This window comes from Notolepis coatsorum, assembly GCF_963971535.1.
Source record: "Notolepis coatsorum genome assembly, chromosome: 6".
Lineage (NCBI taxonomy): Eukaryota > Metazoa > Chordata > Actinopteri > Aulopiformes > Paralepididae > Notolepis > Notolepis coatsorum.
In genome coordinates, this window is record NC_140170.1 from 52489470 (window position 1) to 52514530 (window position 25061).

A 25061-nucleotide genomic window follows, 5' to 3' on the forward strand; every position below is an offset into this window, starting at 1 on the left:
TGCCTCCATGTGGAAGCAGCTCGGAAGTGCATCCAACGGTTCTCAGTAGGACATCCAACAAACTAACACATCCAACTGTCTCTCAACTAAGACATCCAACAAACTAACACATCCAACTGTCTTTCAACTAAGACATCCAACAAACTAACACATCCAACTGTCTTTCAACTAAGACATCCAACAAACTAATGAAGTAGATTCTTTGAGAGTGGGCGCTGGTTTCAAGAAGAATTCAGACTGGAGATGGTTTTCAGAGGCAATGGCTCAGTTGATGAAGAAAGTGATTTAATTCAGCATACAAGCATAGGTTACACAGCAACAGTGGTCCATCCTGACACAGATAGTTTGGTTCTATCGAGTGTGTGTCTCAGTTCAAAATGACTGCCTTATATATTATGTGCTCAACCCAAATCTAATACTGTTCTGTAATTTGCTACCACTACTGGCCAACTGGATGGGTGGGTTTCTGATGGCTGAAAGTGTGTGGGTCGTCAATCAATTGGTCATGGGGTGTGTTTGATCAGATTGCTCTAAAAACCTGTTTGTCCTGTGTTGGTTCAAACATTGGTCTCTTGGGAGGACGCATGGAACAGAGAGTGTGTGTGTGCGTGTGTCTAGTAACAAAAGGTCATTCACTCACACCCTAATCAACTGGTTTTTGGCCTCCAACTCTCGCTCTGGGGAACCTGTTTGATGATTAAGCTTTGGTTTCAGCCGTTGGGGCAGATTGGCTAAATCCACATTGTCTGGTTTCAGACTAGCCAGTATGATTATGCTATAATGTCTAATAACCAATCAAAAATATACTACACTAACACATCCAACTGTCTTTCACCTAGACATCCAACAAACTAACACATCCAACTTTTCTTTAGTTTTTAACCTACTTTCTATAGAACTTCATTCTTAGATGCTTCTATAGAAAGTAGGTAAAACCAACAAAAAAAAGTTTTCTTCGCCCTTTTTTTTATTTTTTTTAAACCTACTTTCTATAGAAGCAGATTGAAAAGTAGGTAAAAAAAATTAATCAATCAATCAATTCACGCGATTTTTATTTTGTTCCACAATGACTCATGACCCATCAATTACATCATCCAACATTGTTTAAGCAACTAAGACATTCGCCGTGACAGAATCGTTTTCCATTTAGTCGTTATGATGCTATCAACATATCCATTCAGTCCACCCTCACTTAACACTTTGGTTGCCATGGGTTAAATTCATGATATACCATAGGTTGCCGGCTCTATTTGTCTATGGAGAAGTACCCCTTCTTTGCATGGCTATAACTTTTTAAATTCTATTGCTACATTGCCATTATTAGGGCCCATTCAAAGTCCTATATGTATTGTTCATTGTGTAGCAACGTTAAACTTTTTCATTCACATATTCATAGTAAAGTATGGTCTAATGTATAAGTATGTTTTCATCTCTTTCTGCAGCTAGTCTTTATGACGCTATCAACATATCCATTTGTAAAGATTATAGTCCGCCATCTTGTTTTTTCCTACAAAGTCGCACGGCGGAGTGATAGTAATTAGGTTGTGGGCGGGTCCTGGGACCAAGAGCGTGGGATTATGAAAAATAAATACGTGTAAATTGACTGTTTCAGCCAATCAAAATCGAGAAATTTGCATGCCGTTGTATAAACTGTATTATATAATGTCAGGTCAGCACCTTTTATAATATCCAAGTAGCCGACTTCACATTTAAGTAGGACAAGGTATCCATTTCAGTCCTCTGCACTAGTCTAGAACCAAGCCAAACTACTTAACATAATCAAGTGTCAGAGTGGACTGGTGTACAATATAGTACAACGGTCTCGAAGACACTCTGATGTCACGAGACCGCCGCCATCTTGGTATAGGGGGACCATACGGATTTCTACCATCAAATGCATGCGTTGAGGTCCGTTTTTATTACATGTTTTATCACATTCTTGTTCATTTCATAACATTTTCATACGATTAGTTTTGAAAATATTGAGGCCAACATGGCATTTCACTATTTCGAAAGCCTTTCTGGTGATTCTAAGGCGAGATATGAGTCAAAGAAGCTCCCCGATTGACTTGACATAATGTCCATACAAAACACCTGCAGACATGGCCATCTCTCGAATACCCAAATTGAAGCTGCTGTGTTACGTTTTGTACTAATAACAAACAGAAATCCAAATCACAAGTTTTATACCATCACAGAGGAAAAAGTGGCTGGTGGCTAACGTTCGGCTAACCCCCTCTGGTGTTGTGGTCGTGGTAGCTACATGCTAAGCTAACGTTAATCACATCGCATCGAACCGATACGAGCTTATCTTATCTAATCTTACGTGGTGGTACCACGTGTGCCACTACCCGATCAAAGATTAGATAAGATAAGCTCCTATCGGTTCGATATGTGATTAACGTTAGCTTAGCATGTAGCTACCACGACCACAACACCAGAGCGTTAGCCGAACGTTAGCGACCATTGTCATTAGTACAACGCGTAACACATCAGCTATTTGGCATTGTGAAGGACTGAAGAAAATTCCGCTTGATTGTCTTTAATTTGCCGCTTTAACGATCCGTTTCTCCACTAAATGAACTGTGTACACAATGTACCAGGCTGGGCAGTTTCCCCCCACGCTGCAGTTGCGTAGCAACAACAGGCAGGAAGTTGACTTCGAGAATCAAACAAAAACTCTAACCCTTTTCCTTGTCACGTAAGATGTTATGGAGAAGTCACGTCACGTCCAACTGAAATTCTTTATTTATCCAAAAAGTGTAGTTTATGCCACCAGAGCAGAAGCTGTAGAGGTCATTATAAGGCATACAAAAAACATTACAAACGTTAATGCTGAGGTTAATATGAGAAAGTGTCAAAAGTCAGTGCAACAATCGCATACAAATATGAGCCATGAGTTGAGGTACAGGTTGTTCGACTTGACACCACACATATATATCGGCCTAATATCAACATTCTAATTGGCCAAAATTATATTCCCTGTTGCATTGCAACCAATCAATCAGAAGTTCTCATTTAGAAAAAAAATGTGTGATCATGGACTGGACGGTGTGTCAGATCTCAACGTCTCGTCCAGATGGGCCAGAATCTTCTCCCTGTGAGACTGAGTGAAGCAGTAGCCAATGTCCTGCTCCGCTTCCTGGACCCGCCTTCGGAAGCGGTCCCTGTCGCGTGCCATCTCTTCCCAGTGTCCCTTGCGGGAGGCCTGTCGAGCGAACAGCCAGGTGCGCATCACATGGACTTGGACAAGAGGAGAAAACCGCACCTAAGAATGTACAAACGAAAGCCATGTCAGTGATGGTGTTTGAATGCGAACATTCAGTTCAATAAATGAAGTAATAAATGTAATCAATTTAATAAATGAAGAAAACCTGTGTACTTTCCCATATATATGATTTATCTTTACCTAGACAGTAGCTCCACTATGAAAAGCTGGGCTAACATGATACATTGTTTGTCTTGCTGCCTCTGGGTTTAACAATGTATAGCTTGTATGATGGAATGGCATGCTAAGCTGCGGGTTGTCAGAGAGACTTTGTAACACTCATGCAACACCCATTAACTCCATGCAGAAGTCAAATCTCAGTTGACTGTTTAGTGTCACATGACCTGGCTGCGTCTATTCTTATCCTAACCCATGTTTGCTTCCGCGTTCGCGTTTTGCGCTCTGATTGGCCACCGGACTGACGTACGCTAGTTTCGAATCTCATTTTGAAATCGCTACCTGTTGAGTGGATCAGCGTAGCGATTTCAAAATGAGATTTGATTCAAATGTATTGTCATTATACAGCACAATACATACATATACATACACACCATCCAACCAGAGTGGATAAATTAATTAAACGTAAAAAAAAAAACTTGAACCAAGAGTGATTTGACCAAGAGCAAAACTAGCGTACGTCAGTGGCCAATCAGAGCGCAAAACGCGAACGCGGAAGCAAACATGGGTTAGGATAAGAATAGACGCAACCTGTCATGACAACCAGCGGTGTTGCTAGCAGACACCAAACAAGGGCTCAGCTAAACACACGAGTACGCCCTGTTACGCACTGGTGAGGCATGAATACTGAATCGACGCTGACCTCACTGAATGCTTACAACAGCACATACTAATCCTATGTTTATCTCAGCTACCCCATGAGTGCATTCTAGGGGTTTGGTCTGGGTTAAAGGAACACGCCAAATTTTGGGGAAATTCACTTATTTGCCATCTATCCTGGAGTTTTAAAAAAAACAGGGATTTTGAGGTGATGAAATCACTGCGCCCAAGGAGCAGTGGTTCGGCAAAAAATTGTTCCGAGTATATATCTGCTTAGAAAACGAAAATGTCGGGCGGCCGGGTAGCGCAGCGGACTAAGCATCTGTCTACCACCACAGAGCCAGTGGGATCAAATCCGGCTGTGGTGCTTCCGGCTTGGCCGACCGTCCACACTAACACAATTGGCAGTGTTAGCGGGTGGGAAAGCCGGCGTGGGTGGGTCCTGGTCGTTGTAAACAGCGACTCCTACAGTTCGGTCGAGGCGCCTGCACAGCAAGGGAAGGATCTGGGAGAGGTAGTGTGACCTTCCACATGTTACACTCTCCCAGTGAGAGTCCGCGCTGCCAGGTGAAAAGAAGCGGTGGGCTGGCTACACATGTGTAGGAGGAAGCATGTGATAGTCTCCGCCCTCCCAGACTGACGGTAGGGGGTAGAGTGCGCAACGACCAGGAAGGGGGTGGGGAATTGGCATAACGACTAACATTGGGATGGGAGAAAAATGGAAAAAGAAAGGGGGGAAAAGTTTTTTTTTTTAATGAAAATGTATGTTTTTTTTTTTTTATTTCTCCACGTGGTAAACACATAGGTCACAACATGTTTACAGGAAAGTTTTAGAGTTGTATTTGGAGTGTATTTCGTGACTGGTGGGAACTAGGCTACACTGGCACACCTACTTTCAGTGAATGACGCTAAGCTAGGCTAACGGTGCAGCTGTTCCCTAAGCCTAATGCATGCACAGAGAAGAAAAGGGTATGTATCTGCTTGTCTAACTCCAGGGTAGGTGGCAAATAAGCTAATTTCCCAAAAAGTTGGCGTGTTCCTTTAAGTAAACTTGTAGGTAACGTCAGCTAGCAATTTTGTTAACGTTGTACGAGTCATTATTCAAGAGTTTTGACATTTGTATAATGACCTTTTTTTGCGTGGTGCTGGCCTCGCATTCTGAAGCAGGCCCAGATGTGTGTCCAGCCTTTTTCCATGGAACAAGCGTGGTATCAGGGTGACGGTGAGGCTGTTTGTCTCCGTGTCTCTGTTCCAGTGCCGGGTTGGTGGCTCTGGTTCTCCTGGTGTTCACGACCTCTTCTCCACTTTGTTTACCCAGGGAAGGTGTGGTTTGTGTTGGGGGGACGAAGGACGTATCTGGGTCTAACCAGGAGTGCAGCTTGGGTGGGAGTACGGTCGTAGGGGAGGTCTGGAGGCAGGCTTGGAAGTTGAGAGGGTGGTAAGGGTCGTCGTTTTGGCAGAGAGATTTCCATAGCTGCTCCTCCTCCTCGTCCTCTGACGAGGAAGGGGCAAAACTACCATCCTTCTCCTCCGTGTCGGTGTCCGACGTGGAGCGAGGTGCAGGGAGTGAGGCCTGTTGAGTCTCTTGGGAGAGAGAGAGTGTTTTGGTGGTGGTGTGAGGGGCCGTGCTGACTGTGCAGGCTGTGAAACACATGGGATTGTAGGGGTCCACAGGACTGTTGAAGAACTCCCACAGCCTCTCGCTCTCCTCCTTGTCCAGGTCGGCGCACGAGCCGTCCGAACTGCCCCAGCTGCTCTCGCTGTCCGAACGGGCGCCCCAGATGTTCCGTCCACGAGGCCCTGAAAGGTCCTCGTTGGCCTTGCTGGGCGAGAGCCATTCACGGTCATCCTTCACTTCTGCTTTAGGCGTCCCCATGGTGGCGTTGGTTGAAATGCAGGCAGAGAAGAAGAAGGGGTTGTACGGGTCGTTGGATTTGGAGAGGGACTCCCAGAGAGCCTTGCTTTCTTCACTGTCAAAGTCCCCCATGTTGTGGTCTTCCTCACTACTCCAATGAGAACTTTTCTCCTCTTCTGAAATGTCGTGTTTGAACTCAAAGACTTTGTCAGTGCTCATGTGACAGGTGTCACTCTTCCCAGAGCCGTCAAACAACAATCACCGTCAAACAGCGAGGAGAAGAGGAAGGATTCGGTCGGGCTTGCGGCAGTGCTCATGTGCTGGACGTGTTGACCAGTCTCGTCCGTGATTCTCAGATGTACCTCGACCCTGAACATCTGGACAAATCTGAAAAATAGGAGGGAAATGAGAGCATTTACCGACGATCACGGAATTATAAACGACCCCCCCCCCCCCCCCCCCGTTCACCCGCGCATGATCAGTCATAACGTTTAGGATCATGTCATGTACAGTGGACATTTTTAATATAGCGTGTAACGCCAACAAACGGCATTTGATAATCTATATATGCGTTTATGCCTATATCTCACGTTCTAGGAATTACTGCAGAAAACGATAAAAACATATTTATATTCTAGACGGTATTTTTGTATGAACCTGTGAATGAAAAAGAAAAATGTTCCTACATCCTGAACGATAGATAATCGATGTTGAATGGGCCATAGTAATGTCAATTTAGCAATACAATTTAAAAAGTTATAGCCCTGCAAAGAAGGTAAACATCTCCATAGGCTTAGACTGGTGGCAGTGATCAAACATTGATGGATATAAGCGTGGCTGGCAGGGAATGTGTTAACTACAACAAGCAATGCTGTTTGTTATTTAAGATGAGGTCGGACTCTGCACTGACAGTCAGATGTGTTCATTGTGCTGCTTTTATAAAGCCTCAAATGACGGCTTACAATATTTCATGAAAGCAAAGTGTTTCGGTTGTCTAAGATTTAAAAAGGTTAAAACTTTACAGCACTGACAGTGCTGTACAAGTCCCACAAATTCCGCGTTGGGAAATTGTGAAAGTGTGGGTGATGCCTCTATTATGACGTCATACTGTGACATCACAAATGTTCTAGCATGGTCTATTATGACATCATACTGTGACATCACAAATGTTCTAGATTATGACATCATACTGTGACATCACAAATGTTCTAGAATGTTCTATTATGACATCATCCTGTGACATCACAAATGTTCTAGAATGTTCTATTATGACATCATACTGTAACCACAAATGTTCTAGAATGTTCTGCTGTAGTAAATAATAATGATCACATTATTACCTGACATGAAGCTGTAGTAAATATTAATAATCACATTATTACCTGACATGAAGCTGTAGTAGATATTAATAATCACATTATTACCTGACATGAAGCTGTAGTAGATATTAATAATCACATTACCTGACATGAAGCTGTAGTAAATATTAATAATCACATTATTACCTGACATGAAGCTGTAGTAGATATTAATAATCACATTATTACCTGACATGAAGCTGTAGTAAATATTAATAATCACATTATTACCTGACATGAAGCTGTAGTAGATATTAATAATCACATTATTACCTGACATGAAGCTGTAGTAGATATTAATAATCACATTACCTGACATGAAGCTGTAGTAAATATTAATAATCACATTATTACCTGACATGAAGCTGTAGTAAATATTAATAATCACATTATTACCTGACATGAAGCTGTAGTAAATATTAATAATCACATTATTACCTGACATGAAGCTGTAGTAAATATAAATAATCACATTATTACCTGACATGAAGCTGTAGTAAATATTAATAATCACATTATTACCTGACATGAAGCTGTAGTAAATATTAATAATCACATTATTACCTGACATGAAGCTGTAGTAGATATTAATAATCACATTATTACCTGACATGAAGCTGTAGTAAATATTAATAATCACATTATTACCTGACATGAAGCTGTAGTAAATATTAATAATCACATTATTACCTGACATGAAGCTGTAGTAAATATTAATAATCACATTATTACCTGACATGAAGCTGTAGTAGATATTAATAATCACATTATTACCTGACATGAAGCTGTAGTAAATATTAATAATCACATTATTACCTGACATGAAGCTGTAGTAGATATTAATAATCACATTATTACCTGACATGAAGCTGTAGTAAATATTAATAATCACATTATTACCTGACATGAAGCTGTAGTAAATATTAATAATCACATTATTACCTGACATGAAGCTGTAGTAAATATTAATAATCACATTATTACCTGACATGAAGCTGTAGTAAATATTAATAATCACATTATTACCTGACATGAAGCTGTAGTAAATATTAATAATCACATTATTACCTGACATGAAGCTGTAGTAGATATTAATAATCACATTATTACCTGACATGAAGCTGTAGTAAATATTAATAATCACATTATTACCTGACATGAAGCTGTAGTAGATATTAATAATCACATTATTACCTGACATGAAGCTGTAGTAAATATTAATAATCACATTATTACCTGACATGAAGCTGTAGTAAATATTAATAATCACATTATTACCTGACATGAAGCTGTAGTAAATATTAATAATCACATTATTACCTGACATGAAGCTGTAGTAAATATTAATAATCACATTATTACCTGACATGAAGCTGTAGTAAATATTAATAATCACATTATTACCTGACATGAAGCTGTAGTAGATATTAATAATCACATTATTACCTGACATGAAGCTGTAGTAAATATTAATAATCACATTATTACCTGACATGAAGCTGTAGTAGATATTAATAATCACATTATTACCTGACATGAAGCTGTAGTAAATATTAATAATCACATTATTACCTGACATGAAGCTGTAGTAAATATTAATAATCACATTATTACCTGACATGAAGCTGTAGTAAATATTAATAATCACATTATTACCTGACATGAAGCTGTAGCAGTGGAGGTTTCTCTATGACAACACGTGAAACACAAATTCACTCATAATTCATAATTATTATTAATTTACATATATATATAAATTTATTTTATTTATATATATATAAAAAAATTATTTTTTTAATTATTATTATTTTATATTTTTTTATTAGAAAAGTTTTCCTCTGTAAAAAAAATGTCAGTGAATTTTTTCTTTTTAAAAAATTGCCAAAATTGACAGCTCTGAGCAGGCCTGCACTGCAGTAATGACTGCAGTAATTATTCGTGAAGAAAACTTCACAGGTGTGACCCAATGTTATATAAATAATAAATAACAGCCAATCGAAATAGGCTATTAACTTCGTCTAAGCACGGTCTGTGCAGTTAAACTCTCGCCATTGAATGGAGGTTTGAATGATTGACAGCCCTTGCCATCCAATACATGGAGGTTGAATATGATTGGCAGCCTTGCAAATCCAATCAGAGATTGCTGCATTGCAAAGTCAAAACGGGTCCATCTGCAGGGTAGGTTTAGCTCTGGCCAATCTCAAGTTTCTCAAGTTTCTTTATTAGTTGTCATACAGAAGTACAGAATACTTTTATACAAAATGTAACTGAAATAAGCATTTTGTATAAAAGTATTCTGTACTTCTGTATGACAACTAATAAAGAAACTTGAGAAACTTGAGATTGGCCAGAGCTAAACCTAACCTCCGACCCTGCAGATGGACCCATTTTGACTGTTTGAAAGAGCAAGGAAGTAGTTTAGTTGTTGTTTAGTAGAAGTAAGCTGTACAGCTATAACAAGTAAAGTCAGGCTAAATTAAACTTTGCGCCAACATTAGGACCGAAGTATAAACCAGCAACTGAGCAACATGAAGAAGTGGATCAGAAAAAACGTTGTGGATGAAAAAGTAAGTATAGGCTAGTGTTTGTAAAAGCTTGTATGCTAACAGTAGCTAGCCATCTTAGCCTACATCACAATGATAATCACCAAGCTAACTTACTGTACACACTGTAGGGCTGGGCAATTAATCAAAACAGAATCGCGATATCGATTCATAGACCTATGCAATCTCATTTCTAAGTTATGACTATTTTTTTTTATTAAAAAAAAGTTTTTTTTTTTTTTTTACTTTTTAAATTATTTTATCTGGGTTGAACATGATTTGTGGAACTCCCTCTGGTGTTGTGGTCGTGGTATTCACTGACCTTTGGGAAGTATTCCGACATGCACATGGGTATCTTAGTGGTGTAGTGTATCTTGTAGACCAAGCCCATTGCAAGTTGCTGTACTCTGTCGTCTACTCTCTAAGCCATCCTAGGTTGTCAAAGTGGGCAGGGGTGAGGTGGGTTTTAGGAGTAAGGTCAAGCAGTAGTCTGACCAGTTTGTTTTGTGATGTTTGTAATCTTGTTTTTAGTGCCTTTGAGGTGCTTTGGTACCATGAGGTGCAAGCATAGTCGTAGTACCCTTGAATGAGTGCTCCTGTTAGTCTTCAAGGTATTCTTGTTTACCAGAGAGGAGATCCGGTACAGGAATCTAGTTCGTTGGTTGACTTAGTTTTATTACATTGGATCCCATTTTGTCACAGGAATGATTTGCCTCTATAGGATGGAACCCAGGTAGGGAATTTCATCTTTCCTTTTAAGATAAGATAAGATATTCCTTTATTGATCCCCTTGGGGAAATTCAGGCATCATAGCAGCATGGGGGAAGGGGGGGGGGGGGGGTACAGGTAGTGAAAACAACACAAGCAGTGTAAACAAATAGGTCAATATAATTTACTATCTAACTAACTGAAATATATTTTCACAGTGTCACATAAGGTGCAGTATGCATAAGGTAGTGTTATAATTTACTATCTAACTAACTGAAATATACATTATTCATTATTCACAGTATCACAGTATCCACATAAGGTGCAGTATGCCTAAGGTAGTGTAAGTTGTCCTCCTTGGGTTCCTATAAGTCCCAGGTCGATGTCTGGCAGCAGTTTCTGCCCACTGTTGTGGAGCCTGATGGCCACTATGAAGGACTGTCCGAGGCGGTTAGTTGAGTGTCGGGGGGGTATGAGTCTGTGGCTTCCTTGTCACCTTCACCTAATATGTTTTGATCTGGTCAGGTGCGCTGTCACCTAAAATGTTTTGATCTGATCAGGTGCGCTGTCACTTAATATGTTTTGATCTGGTCAGGTGGGCTGTCACCTAATATGATTTCATCTGGTCAGGTGCGCTGTCGCCTAATATGATTTCATCTGGTCAGGTGCGCTGTCACCTAATGTTAATATGTTTTCATCTGTGTCCACTGACCACTGACACACAGTGGGGGATGTTTTAAAAATATAATTTAATATATAATATAATATAATAATTTGTGCTTCACCAAAAAATTTGGTCAGCAGCCTCCACTGAGCTGTAGTAAATATTAATAATCACATTATTACCTGACATGAAGCTGTAGTAAATATTAATAATCACATTATTACCTGACATGAAGCTGTAGCTGCCCCGCTGCTCCTACCGTCAACACTCGGTGCCATGTTCTCCCCGAGATACTAGTCCAGTATTTCTTCACGTATTCTGGTATTCTTGGTAAAAAAACGAACCGATTTCGCTCAGTTGTCAACGACAGTTGTTGTAGTACGATGATATGTAGTCGCTTCATTTTTCAGCCCTTTGTGTGTCGTTTTAATAAGATTACGTTCGTCAACCGTGAAGTAGTATTGTCTCCATGTCTTCAGTTGTGTTGTTGTTGTGTTGTGTAGAGATGAGTGAGTGTCGGGAAGCTGCGACACTGCCCTGAAATACACACAGCAGTGCTGTGATTGGACAATGGACTGTCACTCCTCTTGGTCCCGCCCTTCTTCTAAAAACACTCACTGAGAATAACGTATATTCTCACGTGACATGATTGATTGAAAATGTTATTAACAGATTGCAGAATGGGTACAGTACAGTACGGCTCAATACACACAATTGTTAAGAGGATGCAGACCAGAGAAAGACTTTCGTCTTGTTTACATCAGGGTCCCCCATTTTCAATTCATCATAACATATTATGACATACAGATAGACAATACTGCTACATCTACATTCATCAGGACACAAATGTTCTAGATTTGTGATGTCACAGTATGATGTCATAATAGTACATTCTTTAATCTAGAATGATCTATTATGACATCATACTGTGACATCACAAATGTTCTAGAATGTGCTATTATGACATCATACTGTGACATCACAAATGATCTGATGTCCTAGAATGTTGTATGATGTTGTCATAATAGAATCCTTCAATCAGAATTGGGAGTTTCTTCTCTCTCTCTCTAAAAGTCTTTCTCTGGCCTGAATAATGAGAACCACCAGCTGAGCACAGAGGCAGAGTATTTTATTTATTATTATTATTTTTGTTGTAGGCCTATGTGTATTTAAGTTTTTCTCAATTGTGGGCGTAGTATAGACCTGAGGAGGGCAGTAACACGCCATGTTGCGTTTACACTGCCGGGAAAAATAAAGAAGAAGAAGACGTATATTGTGACGTAATGCATGACGCATGAAAAGTGCCAGTAAATGTCCCCGCCGTGGGGCATTCCCTATTTATTAATATCCCATAATCACAAAGTGAAACGTGAACAGAAAGTGAGGGGGCAACATCCCCCAGTTTATTTTTTTGTATTCATGGTGATTGACTGCAGACATGTCATTCTTGAGTAGAAACTGTTTTGTTGTCAACAGTGGTTTGAGAGTAATAATTTACAATATAAATTGCTCTGTACTTGAAGAATGTGCCAATTTCACTCTAGTACATTTTTGTAAACAATATTTACTCCCCACATTTAATAATTTAGTCACAGAATACTGACACCTGTCATTTACGTTAAAAGTCGTAAACATTACTACGGCACCTGCTCATATTGTATGAAGATTTAATTTCACAATACATTATTCCTATGGACAGTACACAAATATCGGCAAACATGAACAACTTCCATATCACAAAAGGTAGGGTGCAAAGATAGTAATGTCATCAGTTGTAAAGTCTGACTGCTATAAACTGTGAATTGGGAGAGGTGGTAAAGTAAAGATGACTGTTCTTCGGAGTATACAGGTTCATTTTCTGTTTCAGAGAACACAGCCGACATATTTAGCAGACACTTGTATCCAAGGTCTGCAAGAATAACATTGTTCGTCAAACAGCATCAGTGCTACACTCTTGAGTGCATAGTAGTATAGACCCATTCGCATAGTAAGTAGTGTAGTGATAAGGGCAAGGTAGATTACTTGGTAGCAAAGTGCATAATAGTAAAAGAAAAGGCTCATTTTTATTTCAGATGTTATGCGTCTTTAGTCAACGGTAGAAAACTGACAGTTGAGAAGTTTGTTCCACCATTGTGGTGCAAGGACAGAGAATAGCCTGCTTCTCTTCGATGACCCCCCAGGAGCTGGGATAGGAGTGGGTCTGAGGCGACCAGAAGATGCAGAGCGTAGGGGTCTTGAATGTCTAGTTAGACCATTGACCGGAGGTAGGACGGAGCCGCTCCCCTCACTGCAGTGCCAGGTCATGGACCTTGAAGATTCGTGCAATGGGAACCATGTAGCCTTAAGAAATGGGGTAATGTGGGCAGATTATATACACCTAATGACATCACCCGTTTTGAGTCTTACCCATCTGGTTTCTGGCAGTAGCTCATGTTCACTCATATGCATTTGACTTTGCAACAATGGATGTCTTCATTTGGATGGTATTCCCCACATTTTGAGCATAATCATTTTAAATATATACTTTATTGAAGGAATACAAGCTGTATTTGAAAATATATTTTTAACCATTGTAGCCCAAAACATGGGAGGCATGCAAGGGATCTTGCTGCTTGAAAACATATGTAAAGCTCATGTCCAGCCGTTACAATACAATGTTAGTCTTGTATACTGTATTATATAATGTCAGGTCAGCACCTTTTATAATATCCAAGTAGCCGACTTCACATTTAAGTAGGACACGGTATCCATTTCAGTCCTCTGCACTAGTCTAGAACCAAGCCAAACTACTTAACATAATCAAGTGTCAAAGAGTGACTGGTGTACAATATAGTACAACGGTGTATCAAACAAAAACTCTAACCATTTTCCTCGTCACATAGATGTTATGGAGAAGTCACATCTGCAGAACACTGAGCATTTTAATCAATAAAGAAAGTACAACAGAACAATTTCCAACTGAAATTCTTTATTTATCCAAAAAGTGTAGTTTATGCCACCAGAGCAGAAGCTGTAGAGGACTCGCTGTAGAAGGAAACAGAAATTACATGATCAGTGGCAGCAACACTTTAACAACCAGCCACAGTGAATCACAAGGGTACTCCACCATCTAAACTGCTTTGCATTTCTATTTCCAAAACAAAACAATTCGCCCCCTGCAGTTGCCCTCATGACTATTTGAAAACTCTCAAACGCAAATATACAAAAGTGATTGTTGCAAATTAGCTAAATCCATAAGTCACTAAGTATGTATGTTTTGTATATCATTATGTGTGAAGGGGACTGGCAGATGTGACACAAAGTAGCCACTCTGCTAATTTACCTTCAGCATTTCTCTGGCACAATAGAAATATCACAGCTCTCACAAGGAAAGAGCAGGACAATGAACTGTGCCGTACTGTTTTCATACATGTGGCCAATTAGCAACAGTTTACTGCATCCAACTATATTCTTGACTTGCAGGAGTTTATATTGAACAGGAGTCAGAATCAATACATACTACTTCCAGTTGGGGGCCAGTACTCTCTTGGTCTTGTAGTAACGGGCCAACCTGTGGATCCTGCTCTCGACGAGAATCAGGCGGAACTTGGCATCCTTGTCCTGAAAGCAGCAACATGCAGAATGTTAACTAACACTACAACACACGTTTTGTGCGCAGTCTTCCATTTGAAAACGCACTACAATCTCTAGCAACGTGCAGTTATGTTCTAGCATTCTAGCGACTGGCTGCTTCTTAGGGTCCCTCAAGCATGAGCTCTGAACCTGGAAGATCAAGCTTTTCAATTGATGCGGCCAACGCTTGGAATGACCTCCAACCCACTCTAAAGTTGGAGGTACTTTCAACATTTACAGAATTTTAAGAGAATGATCAATCACTGTGACCGTTTTAATTGATTGCGTTGTCCATTTTCATTCCCTCAATATGAACACTTCACCGTTAGGGCTAGGGATGGCCCGATCACGTTTTTTGCCACAGATACCGATCGTCTTGAGCCATATCGGCCGATACCGATCAAAGTTATTTTATATAATTTTTTTTAATATAAAATATATATATTATATAATTAGACTTGTAATTGTATTATCTGCGAGACATCGCCACCACGCAACAAGTCAAAATGCTCGCTATCTACAAACAGTTCCACTGTCTGTGTGTACTCGAGTAGCCTCCAGCTACGGCCAGGATTCTCCGGCGCTGCAGCTGGACCCTACTGGTATAAATCACTTTCAGCATGCCCTCAGCTCGAATACGCATCGAATCAATAAGACATTGATATCAGGAGCCATCTGTAGCTACTGCTAGCCGGCTAGATAACATTAGACAATGCCTCATGTAGTCACTGGGTCATTTAGTTTAAACAGTAACGTTAGCTCGGTAGGTAGCCAACGTTAGCTCACGTCGCAGCACCAGACTATAGCAGACTGCGAGGCTCTTGTTTACACGAGTGCGGGAGGGGCCGTACGCTGCAAGCAGCTGTGTGTCTGAGAGAGAAGTCAGCAGTGACTGAGATCTCCGCTAAGAATTGGATCATGTTTTTCAATCGGTTTTGACGATCAGCGAAAATAAAGCATTATCACCGATCGCATATTTATACTGATTATCGGCCGATAACGATCGGTGGCCGATCGATCGGGGCATCCCTAGTTAGGGCTTGAGCTTGGATCAGTACCCTTCATACCCCATAGGCTGCTCTAGTTCACAACAATAGAGGCTGCAGCCTGGGATCAGTACCCTTCATACCCCTAGGCTGCTCTAGTTCACAACAATAGATGCAAATGAGCAGAAACCATAAGCCACTAGGGGTGGGACGGTTCACAAAATGGACGGTTCGGTTCGTATCACGGTTTTGGGTTCGGTTCGATATACGTTAATTTTTATTAAAACATAATTTAACACTCAAATCTAAACATGATTCTCATTTATATATAACAAAAAAAATAAGGTTTACAGTGTTAGTGTTTACAGCCTTAAATTATGTTTGGCACACAAAGACCGAACCGACTGAAAAATATAGGCTACATTTGTCAAAGTATTAACTTAGTGCAAGCAAACAATATGCTCAGCCAGCACTAGACTTTCCTTTCTTTAATATAAACACAAAAAAACAATGTCAACCATGTTTAAATTCCCTGGTTGTCAGTTCTTAATGGAAAGATTAGTTTTCGGCTTGAAATTAAAGTGCAGTATTTGAAATACAATGAAAGGAATATGGCTGGATTTCTTATCAAAGGGAAAACTAACACACTGTACCGTTTAAAAACACTGCTCTGTTCATTCTATTTTTAAAATGCATACATTATCTGTCTACATTTATTTAGACTAACATTATTTAAATATTGAGTGCAACTGTGGTGGATTACGTAATTCGGTGAGTTGGAACCATCTATGGGTTGGCGGGTCCCCACGGACATTTTAGTGTCACGGACCTTTAGCTCAGGCAATGTCATCAGCTCCGGTAACGTTAGGAGGAGTTCATAACATCAACAAGCAGTGGAAAAGCGGCAATAGTCCCGGTTGGAGTTAGTAAAACAGTTGTATGTTAGCCTTCTTGGATGTTGAATAAACGCCTATCATTGTCTTTAAACACCACGCCTCTCAGACTCCCATTTCCTCCTCTGCTAGCTAGTAGCTACGGTAACATTTCATTGACTGTATTAGCTGGCGGGCTACCATAGTTAAAACATGCATTGTGTTGTACAAACTGCTAACGCTATGGCAAGATGTGTGTAGGCCTATGTAATGTTAATGGCTATGTTTTTAAAGTCGTAATGAAGATTGATTTATATTGTGCTTGCCATTTTTACACAAACTGACTAGCACCTGGCTGCAGTGCTGCTGCTGCCTGCAGCCAGTGCTCAGTAGGGGTGGACGGTATGGTCTAAAATGTATATCACGGTATAATTTGAAGCATAGACGGTAACGGTATATATCACGGTATCAGTGTTTCCGTTAGAATACTTTTTTTTGCCTGATAGGCAGGCTATATAAAGAATGACATCCTCAAGGCATGTAGATTTATAATATTTTAACTTAAAACTAGGCTACTTTTGCGTATAAAGTCATTATATTCCAAATAAAATAAGTCCCGAGTCCGTGCTGCTCCCATTGCAAACAGCCGGGCTGGATGCTGGATTTTGCTAGAAGCATATGTAGCTGCAGAGCCGCAGAGCCAGCGGCGCTTTCAGGTCTGGTCACAGCTTTCAGCCGTTGGGTGGGGGGGCGCTGTTGAGCGGACCTGACCTGAAAGCGCCGCTGGCTCTGCGGCTGCATGCTATTCGCAAATCCACTGCTGCCGCCGTCCTCCCGGCTCCCGCTGCAGCCGTCGTTATCATAACACTACATGCATATCATAATGTTTACAGCAAACTGTAGTTGATCACCAGGTATGTTTTATTAACGTAGAATAATTCATATAAGAAAAACGATAGGGACATCTTACCTTTCTCCACTGGTTAAAAATGCCAGGAACTGAAATTGAAACTTGCTGTGCGCCGCGGTGATATGCGTTTATTATGAAATGACAATTGTGTGTTGACACGCCCACTGCGCGAAGCCTCCTAAATAACTTTTTCCAGTTTGCACATATCTATTATCTATGACTAATTCTATCTATTTTTAGGGGCAAATGCGATTGAAATAGTCGCGCTGTGGTTACATGACGTCATTGCTATTTTAGAGCTGCTCTACCGGTTACACTGTATAGTCAAAATCCATACCGTAGAGCAAATTAATACCGTTTATACAGTCCACCCATAGTGCTCACCTCTCCCGGCTGCGTGCCGGCTCCGGCATTTTTTTTTTAAATTTGCGCGTCATCTGAACCGTACGATACAGACGCCCCGAACCGTGGGGGTCGTACCGTAAGGTACACTGTTCGAATGCGTATCGTCCCACCCCTATACGCCACCATGTATGTTTTGTATATCATTATGTGTGAAGGGGACTGGCAGATGTGACACAAAGTAGCCACTCTGCTAATTTACCTTCAGCATTTCTCTGGCACAATAGAAATATCACAGCTCTCACAAGGAAAGAGCAGGACAATGAACTGTGCCGTACTGTTTTCATACATGTGGCCAATTAGCAACGGTTTACCTCATCTTCTTCCAACATTTACAGAATTTAAGAGAATGATCAATCACTGTGACAGTTTTAATTGATTGCGTTGTCCATTTTCATTGTGTATGTACAGCCGTCTTTTCTGTTGATTGTAAACTTGTTGCTGTAAATGAGGGAAACCTCCACTTCCTAACAAGTTGAAATAAAGGTTTGAATGTCTTTCATAAGAATCAAAGACAGAGAGAATGTAGGATCACTGTAATATGCAATCAAATCCTACAGCTTAAATTGATTCGATTGCCGAGGACTTTTCCATGACGATTCCCATTTTGAGGTACAGCTGAAATGTGGGGACTGGCTCAAGTTCAACACCATAAAAAGAACATTGTGCATTTTGTTCAATAGACAACATTCCCTGCAGTCTTCAGCTACATACCACCACTCAACTGATTCACTCACTCATTTCTTTAATTCAACTATTTCCAAGCCCTGTTAGGAATGAGAATTAATTCCGTTTTAGTCTTTCCCTCAATATGAACACTTCACCGTCAGGGCTTGAGCTTGGATCAGTACCCTTCATACCCCATAGGCTGCTCTAGTTCATAACACTAGAGGCTGCAGCCTGGGATCAGTACCCTTCATACCCCATAGGCTGCTCTAGTTCATAACACTAGAGGCTGCAGCCTGGGATCAGTACCCTTCATACCCCATAGGCTGCTCTAGTTCATAACAATAGAGGCTGCAGCCTGGGATCAGTACCCTTCATACCCCATAGGCTGCTCTAGTTCATAACACTAGAGGCTGCAGCCTGGGATCAGTACCCGTCATACCCCATAGGCTGCTCTAGTTCATAACACTAGAGGCTGCAGCCTGGGATCAGTACCCTTCATACCCCATAGGCTGCTCTAGTTCACAACAATAGAGGCTGCGGTAAAGGGTTCTACCTTTCTGTTCCTCTCCAGATGCTTCCTGACGGCGACAGCCTTCTTGATGAGGTGGTAGAGGTCCTCAGGCAGATCTGGGGCCAGGCCCTTACCCTTGAGGATCCTCAGGATCTTGTTTCCGGTGACAAAACGCACCTGGGCCACACCATGAGAATCCCTCAGAATCACACCTGTATACCAGAGGGAGAGAAACATGATTACCACCAAAAAAGTGTAGTTTATGCCACCAGAGCAGAAGCTGTAGAGGACTCTCTGGAGAAGGAAACAGAAATTACATGATCAGTGGAAGCACCACTAGTATTAGTAGCTGCAAATTTTTTTTAGCCAGCAGTTGCCCTTGTGACCATTTAAAAACTCTAAAACTCAAAATATAAATAGCGATTGATGCAAATGAGCCAAAACCATAAGCCACCATGTATGTTTTGTATATCATTATGTGTGAAGGGGACTGGCAGATGTGACACAAAGTAGCCACTCTGCTAATTTACCTTCAGCATTTCTCTGGCACAATAGAAATATCACAGCTCTCACAAGGAAAGAGCAGGAGAATGAATTGTGCCGTACTGTTTTCATACATGTGGCCAATTAGCAACGGTTTACCTCATCCAACTATATTCTTGACTTTGCAGTTTATATTGAACAGGAGTCTGTTCTACTTCCAGTTGGGGACAGTACTCTCTTGGTCATGTGGTAACGGGAAAATGATCACCTGTGAACCATCGAGAACTGCAGGATACACATCCTTCATATCAGGCAATTCTATGTTTTGGGACAGTAAAAGCTGTGCAGTTGGGGAGGATTTTTTTTTAACTTAAAGTGAAAAATTACATTTTCACAACCGTCCTCAAAAGTAAAGTTAGATCCCTGAAACAGAAGCTGGAAAGCATGGCCTACAATTTGTTTACAATTCATATTTACTTCAAAGTCATATTTTATAGGGCGGCTAGGTGGTGCAGTGGGCAAGGCACTCACCACCAATGCTGGAGACGCTGGGTTTGAGCCCAGCTCTCCACATTGTTTTCAGTTTGGCTGGTCGTCCGTACTAATACAATTGGCAGTATTAGGGGGAGGGAAAACTGATGGGTGGGGATCGGACGTTGTGGACAGCGACTCCTACAGGTCGGTTGGTGCGCCTGCGCAGTAGAATCAAGAAGCGATGGGGCGGCGTCCCTCCAAAGCGCAGACCCCTGACGCTGAAAGATCACGCCGCGCAGGTGAAAAGATGCGACGGCTGCTACCTCGAGTATCGGAGGGGACTCGTGCTATGTATGGCTTACACGTCCACATTGCAGCCGGCTTGTGGGAGGCATGAAACAGCGTTCGATAGGGGAGGGTTGAATTGGACGATACGAAATTGGGATGGGAGAAAAAGTGGATAAAAAAAAAAAATTCCTATTTTATAGGCTTATAAATAGAGCCAAAATTCCTTTGATGTTTGAAATGTTGCTCCCCTTGGCTAGTGGCAGTGCTGATGTACCCCGCTGGTGGCTTTAGTGACGAAGCAAGTATCAGCAACATGCAAAAACAAACACTGCACTATTAACCAGAACATTGAGTTTTCCTTTTCCCCTGCCGTTAACGCCTCATTCTCACCAAAAGTATTCATTATGGCAATGATGCTAATTGAAGGTGTTGACAGCTTGTTCTCATGCTTTCAAATGAAAGCTTCTGATTTTGATATCACTGATCAGTCATAGTCCAGGTATCCCAATTAGCTCAGGTCACTGGATGCGTGATGTCATGATCTTATCCACACGCTGTCACCTGCCAGGAATAATCAATGTGCCTGTATCAACAAAAGTGAAATGGTGATAAAACACATGATTCTCTAGAATCTGTGCACTCTGTAGGTAAAATCATAACCTCACATCTAGGGACCTATGGTTTATTAGGATCGTATTAGCTGTCAAATGAATGACAGCTAGTCTTCATGGGGTCCTCACCTAAGCCCATCATGTCTGTATTGCACAGTGACACCAATCTCTGGACCTAAATATGCCATTATTTCGCCTGTCTACAGTACACAGGCGCTAGGGTCCCAAGTGGTCCATCAGCTAATCTATGAGGTATTTTAGGAAAACAGTATTACCCTGGCATAAACCTCATCCGTCCAAGTTCCAGACGTTTATCCATACACATACTTCTTAAGGAACATAAATTATGGGAAATGCACATATCTTCTCCAGAGTGAGACAAGAGGGGTGGGAATCACCAGTTTCATCATGATACGCTATAGATTCTTTGGACAACGATACGATATTTGCCGATATCACAAAGTCTGCCACGATACGATACGATTCAGGTGCCTGCAATCGATATGAGGCGATATTATGTGCCCATTTAACACAATCAGTCACATTTAGATAAACTAAAAAAAGGCTACGGAAATAACAATTGATGTTTTTATTTTTGAGCTCTTCCAGACATTTAAATGAAAAACAATCTATTGTTTTTAATACAAATAGACCTCCTATTCACGTTTTATATATTGAGCTTTAAACTTTAAGTAAACTGTTTTGGAACTCACAACACGCAAGCTAAAACACCTTCCTCTCCCCCAAACTTCCTACAATTGTTTTTTTCTTTTTCTTTTTTTAACTTTCTTTTTTAGCGTTTATCGCTTTTCTGGTCAAGCATGACCGACAGTTGTAGGGTGAAACGGGAGAGAGAGCAGGGGGAGACATTCGGCAAATGACGGCGAATCCGGGAATCGAACTCGGAGTCAACCAGATCCGTGACGCAGCACGGAGTCCCGCGACGCAGCGCGGTAACATGGTGTGCTACTGGAGCACCCTCCTACAATTGTTTTATGTTGCATGATGATCATGAATACATTTGTATTCATGTTTAAATATCAACATTATCTGTCCATCCTCAGTAACACACACACAGAATGCCCCTCCCCCAGTCCCCCACAGAAAGGTAGACTGCCCCCGCCCCTCCTCCTTCCCCTGTTCTCTCTCACGGTTAGCTGCTTAGCTTATTCATTTAGATATTTAAATATATATATATATTTAACGTGGGCATAAAGGAATGGCGACGATGCAACGCATGTTAGATGCATTTGACCCGTTGCGGGGGGAAAACGGCACACTTATACCGGGTCGCAAAATAGACGCTCTGTAGTGCTTTACAGCAGACGCAAACACTGCTGTAATGTCTACATGGAGTTTCACAATACTGGGCGCCGGCGGATATGACTCGTGGGATTTTCAAAATAAGAGTATCGCAATATGAATCGATCTTTTTACATTGCATCGATCCCATCTGATTATTGATAATAGATCGATATATCGATCTGAATCGATTATCGTCCCACCCCTAATAAGATACTACAAATTCCTCTGTGCGTTCAGTAGAAAGCTCTCTGGCTGCAAGCTAGTCTAGCACAGCACAAATTGAACAGCTGGGATGTGTTTTTGGCCAACAGATATTTGCAGAGGAAATAGGTATCCCATCTTCTTGTCTCGACTCTGGAGAAGATGGTAAGCGCATTTTCCCCATAATGTTAGCTTGTTCCTTTAACATTTTCCCAAAGACCTTGTGGTGGGGATGCATCTCTATATACATACCAATCTGAGAGGGGGTCAGACCCTTTTTGGCGAGCTTGAAGATCTGGTCTTTAACATCATCAGATGTGAGTTTCAGCCACTGTGAAAAACGTTTGTAAGATTAATAAATGGGCCACAGCAGTCCAGCAACACTGATATTCAGTGCCATCTTTGTATATAATTTCACATGATGTATACTTACAGTGGGAACACTACGCCTGTAAGGCAGCGCCGACTGGGACAAGCCCTTTCTGCAGAAAACACATGACAGTTGTTCCACTGGTTAGACACCCACCATATAGTCACTGGTTAGACACCCACCATATAGCCACTGGTTAGACACCCACCATAGTCACTGGTTAGACACCCACCATAGTCACTGGTTAGACACCCACCATAGCCACTGGTTAGACACCCACCATATAGCCACTGGTTAGACACCCACCATATAGCCACTGGTTAGACACCCACCATATAGTCACTGACACCCACCATATAGACACTGGTTAGTCCCCCACCATATAGCCACTGGTTAGTCCCCCACCATATAGCCACTGGTTAGTCCCCCACCATATAGACACTGGTTAGTCCCCCACCATATAGCCACTGGTTAGTTAGACAATAGACACCCACTATATAGTCACTGGTTAGACAGCCACCATATAGTCACTGGTTAGACACCCACCATATAGCTAAGCCACTGGTTAGTCACCCACCATATAGACACTGGTTAGACAGCCACCATATAGTCACTGGTTAGACACCCACCATATAGTCACTGGTTAGACACCCACCATATAGTCACTGGTTAGACACCCACCATATAGTCACTGGTTAGACACCCACCATATAGTCACTGGTTAGACACCCACCATATAGTCACTGGTTAGACACCCACCATATAGTCACTGGTTAGACACCCACTGGTTAGACACCCACCATATAGACACTGGTTAGACAGCCACCATATAGTCACTGGTTAGACACCCACCATATAGTCACTGGTTAGACACCCAACATATATAGTCACTGGTTAGACACCCACCATATAGACACTGGTTAGACAGCCACCATATAGTCACTGGTTAGACACCCACCATATAGTCACTGGTTAGACACCCAACATATATAGTCACTGGTTAGACAGCCACCATATAGTCACTGGTTAGACACCCACCATATAGTCACTGGTTAGACACCCAACATATATAGTCACTGGTTAGACACCCACCATATAGTCACTGGTTAGACACCCACCATAGAGTCACTGGTTAGACACCCAACATATATAGTCACTGGTTAGACACCCACCATATAGTCACTGGTTAGACACCCACCATATAGTCACTGGTTAGACACCCACCATATAGTCACTGGTTAGACACCCACCATATAGTCACTGGTTAGACACCCACCATATAGTCACTGGTTAGACACCCACCATATAGTCACTATCTACATGCTCGAAGGAATAATAAAAAATTGAACACCAGTGTTCACGTTTGCAGGTGTTGTGTGGATGTTTAGGTTATTGTACAGACAGTGAGGAGGATCTGTCGTGGTGGTTGGACAGCAAGCTAACGACAGAAGCTAAATGCTAAGTTACTCAACACTTTTCTGTTGGCGAAAATATGAAAAACAGGCTCTCAACGTTAAGTGGCATCTAACAAACACATCAAATAAATGATGGGGGGGATACAAGACATCATTTTGGTATGATGGGCATTGGGCATAAATAAGACTGCATTGTGACTGATCCACATGATGCACAGAAGAGCCTGAAGCAGCTAGCTAGTAGCTGGTCCTGTTAGCATGGAGCTAGCTGGTCCTGTTAGCTACCGACGGCCGAGTCAACCTCCTGCTGGAGTGAACATGTTGAGACCAAGCTGTCTGTTCAAAAGATAACAAAATGATCGCTTTTGGGCCGATTTTGAGAGTCCAACTTTGATGCCGGGCGTTCATAACACGTCGATGCGCCGTAATCTATTGCGAAAGATTATTTTAATTCGTGAAATAACAGTTTTATATGATAAAAACGAGCCTCACCCGGGAGCGTGCATGCGACCCATGATGGCGGTGGAGGAAGAGAGGCAGGTCAGGCCGCAACACGCGACGGAAGATGGTCTTCTGCGCCTGCGTCGGAAATGACGTAGGACGTTGACCGAGAAGAGCGCGCGCTGCCTTCTTCTCAACTGATCCGGGATCGGTTTTCTGTGACACCGATCCTCAACTGTGCATGTTACAGAATTAAAGAGATCTGACCCCGGGTCAGTGATAATAATCAAAGTGATCGTATGTAATTAGGGATAATTCTGAAACGTCTGAAGGAATAG

The 25061-nt window shown here is 41.5% G+C and overlaps 2 protein-coding genes across 2 annotated transcripts; both read right to left on the reverse strand.

Annotated features, from left to right (window-relative positions):
• Positions 1–2526: 2526 nt before the first annotated feature.
• Positions 2527–11657, reverse strand: LOC311230837 (protein phosphatase 1 regulatory subunit 15B-like). Its single transcript, XM_084317224.1, has 3 exons — positions 11398–11657; positions 5175–6287; positions 2527–3268 (listed from the first exon to the last, which is right to left on the reverse strand). The coding sequence occupies exons 2-3, from the start codon at positions 6117–6119 to the stop codon at positions 3038–3040; spliced, it is 1176 nt and encodes a 391-aa protein (XP_084173350.1). The 5' UTR covers positions 6120–6287; positions 11398–11657; the 3' UTR covers positions 2527–3037.
• Positions 11658–14121: 2464 nt separating this feature from the next.
• On the reverse strand, positions 14122–24832 carry rps13 (ribosomal protein S13). The gene is made up of 6 exons (XM_084316221.1): positions 24775–24832; positions 22931–22979; positions 22750–22828; positions 19178–19347; positions 14673–14773; positions 14122–14197 (listed from the first exon to the last, which is right to left on the reverse strand). The coding sequence occupies exons 1-6, from the start codon at positions 24795–24797 to the stop codon at positions 14164–14166; spliced, it is 456 nt and encodes a 151-aa protein (XP_084172347.1). The 5' UTR covers positions 24798–24832; the 3' UTR covers positions 14122–14163.
• Between the last annotated feature and the right edge of the window lie 229 nt (positions 24833–25061).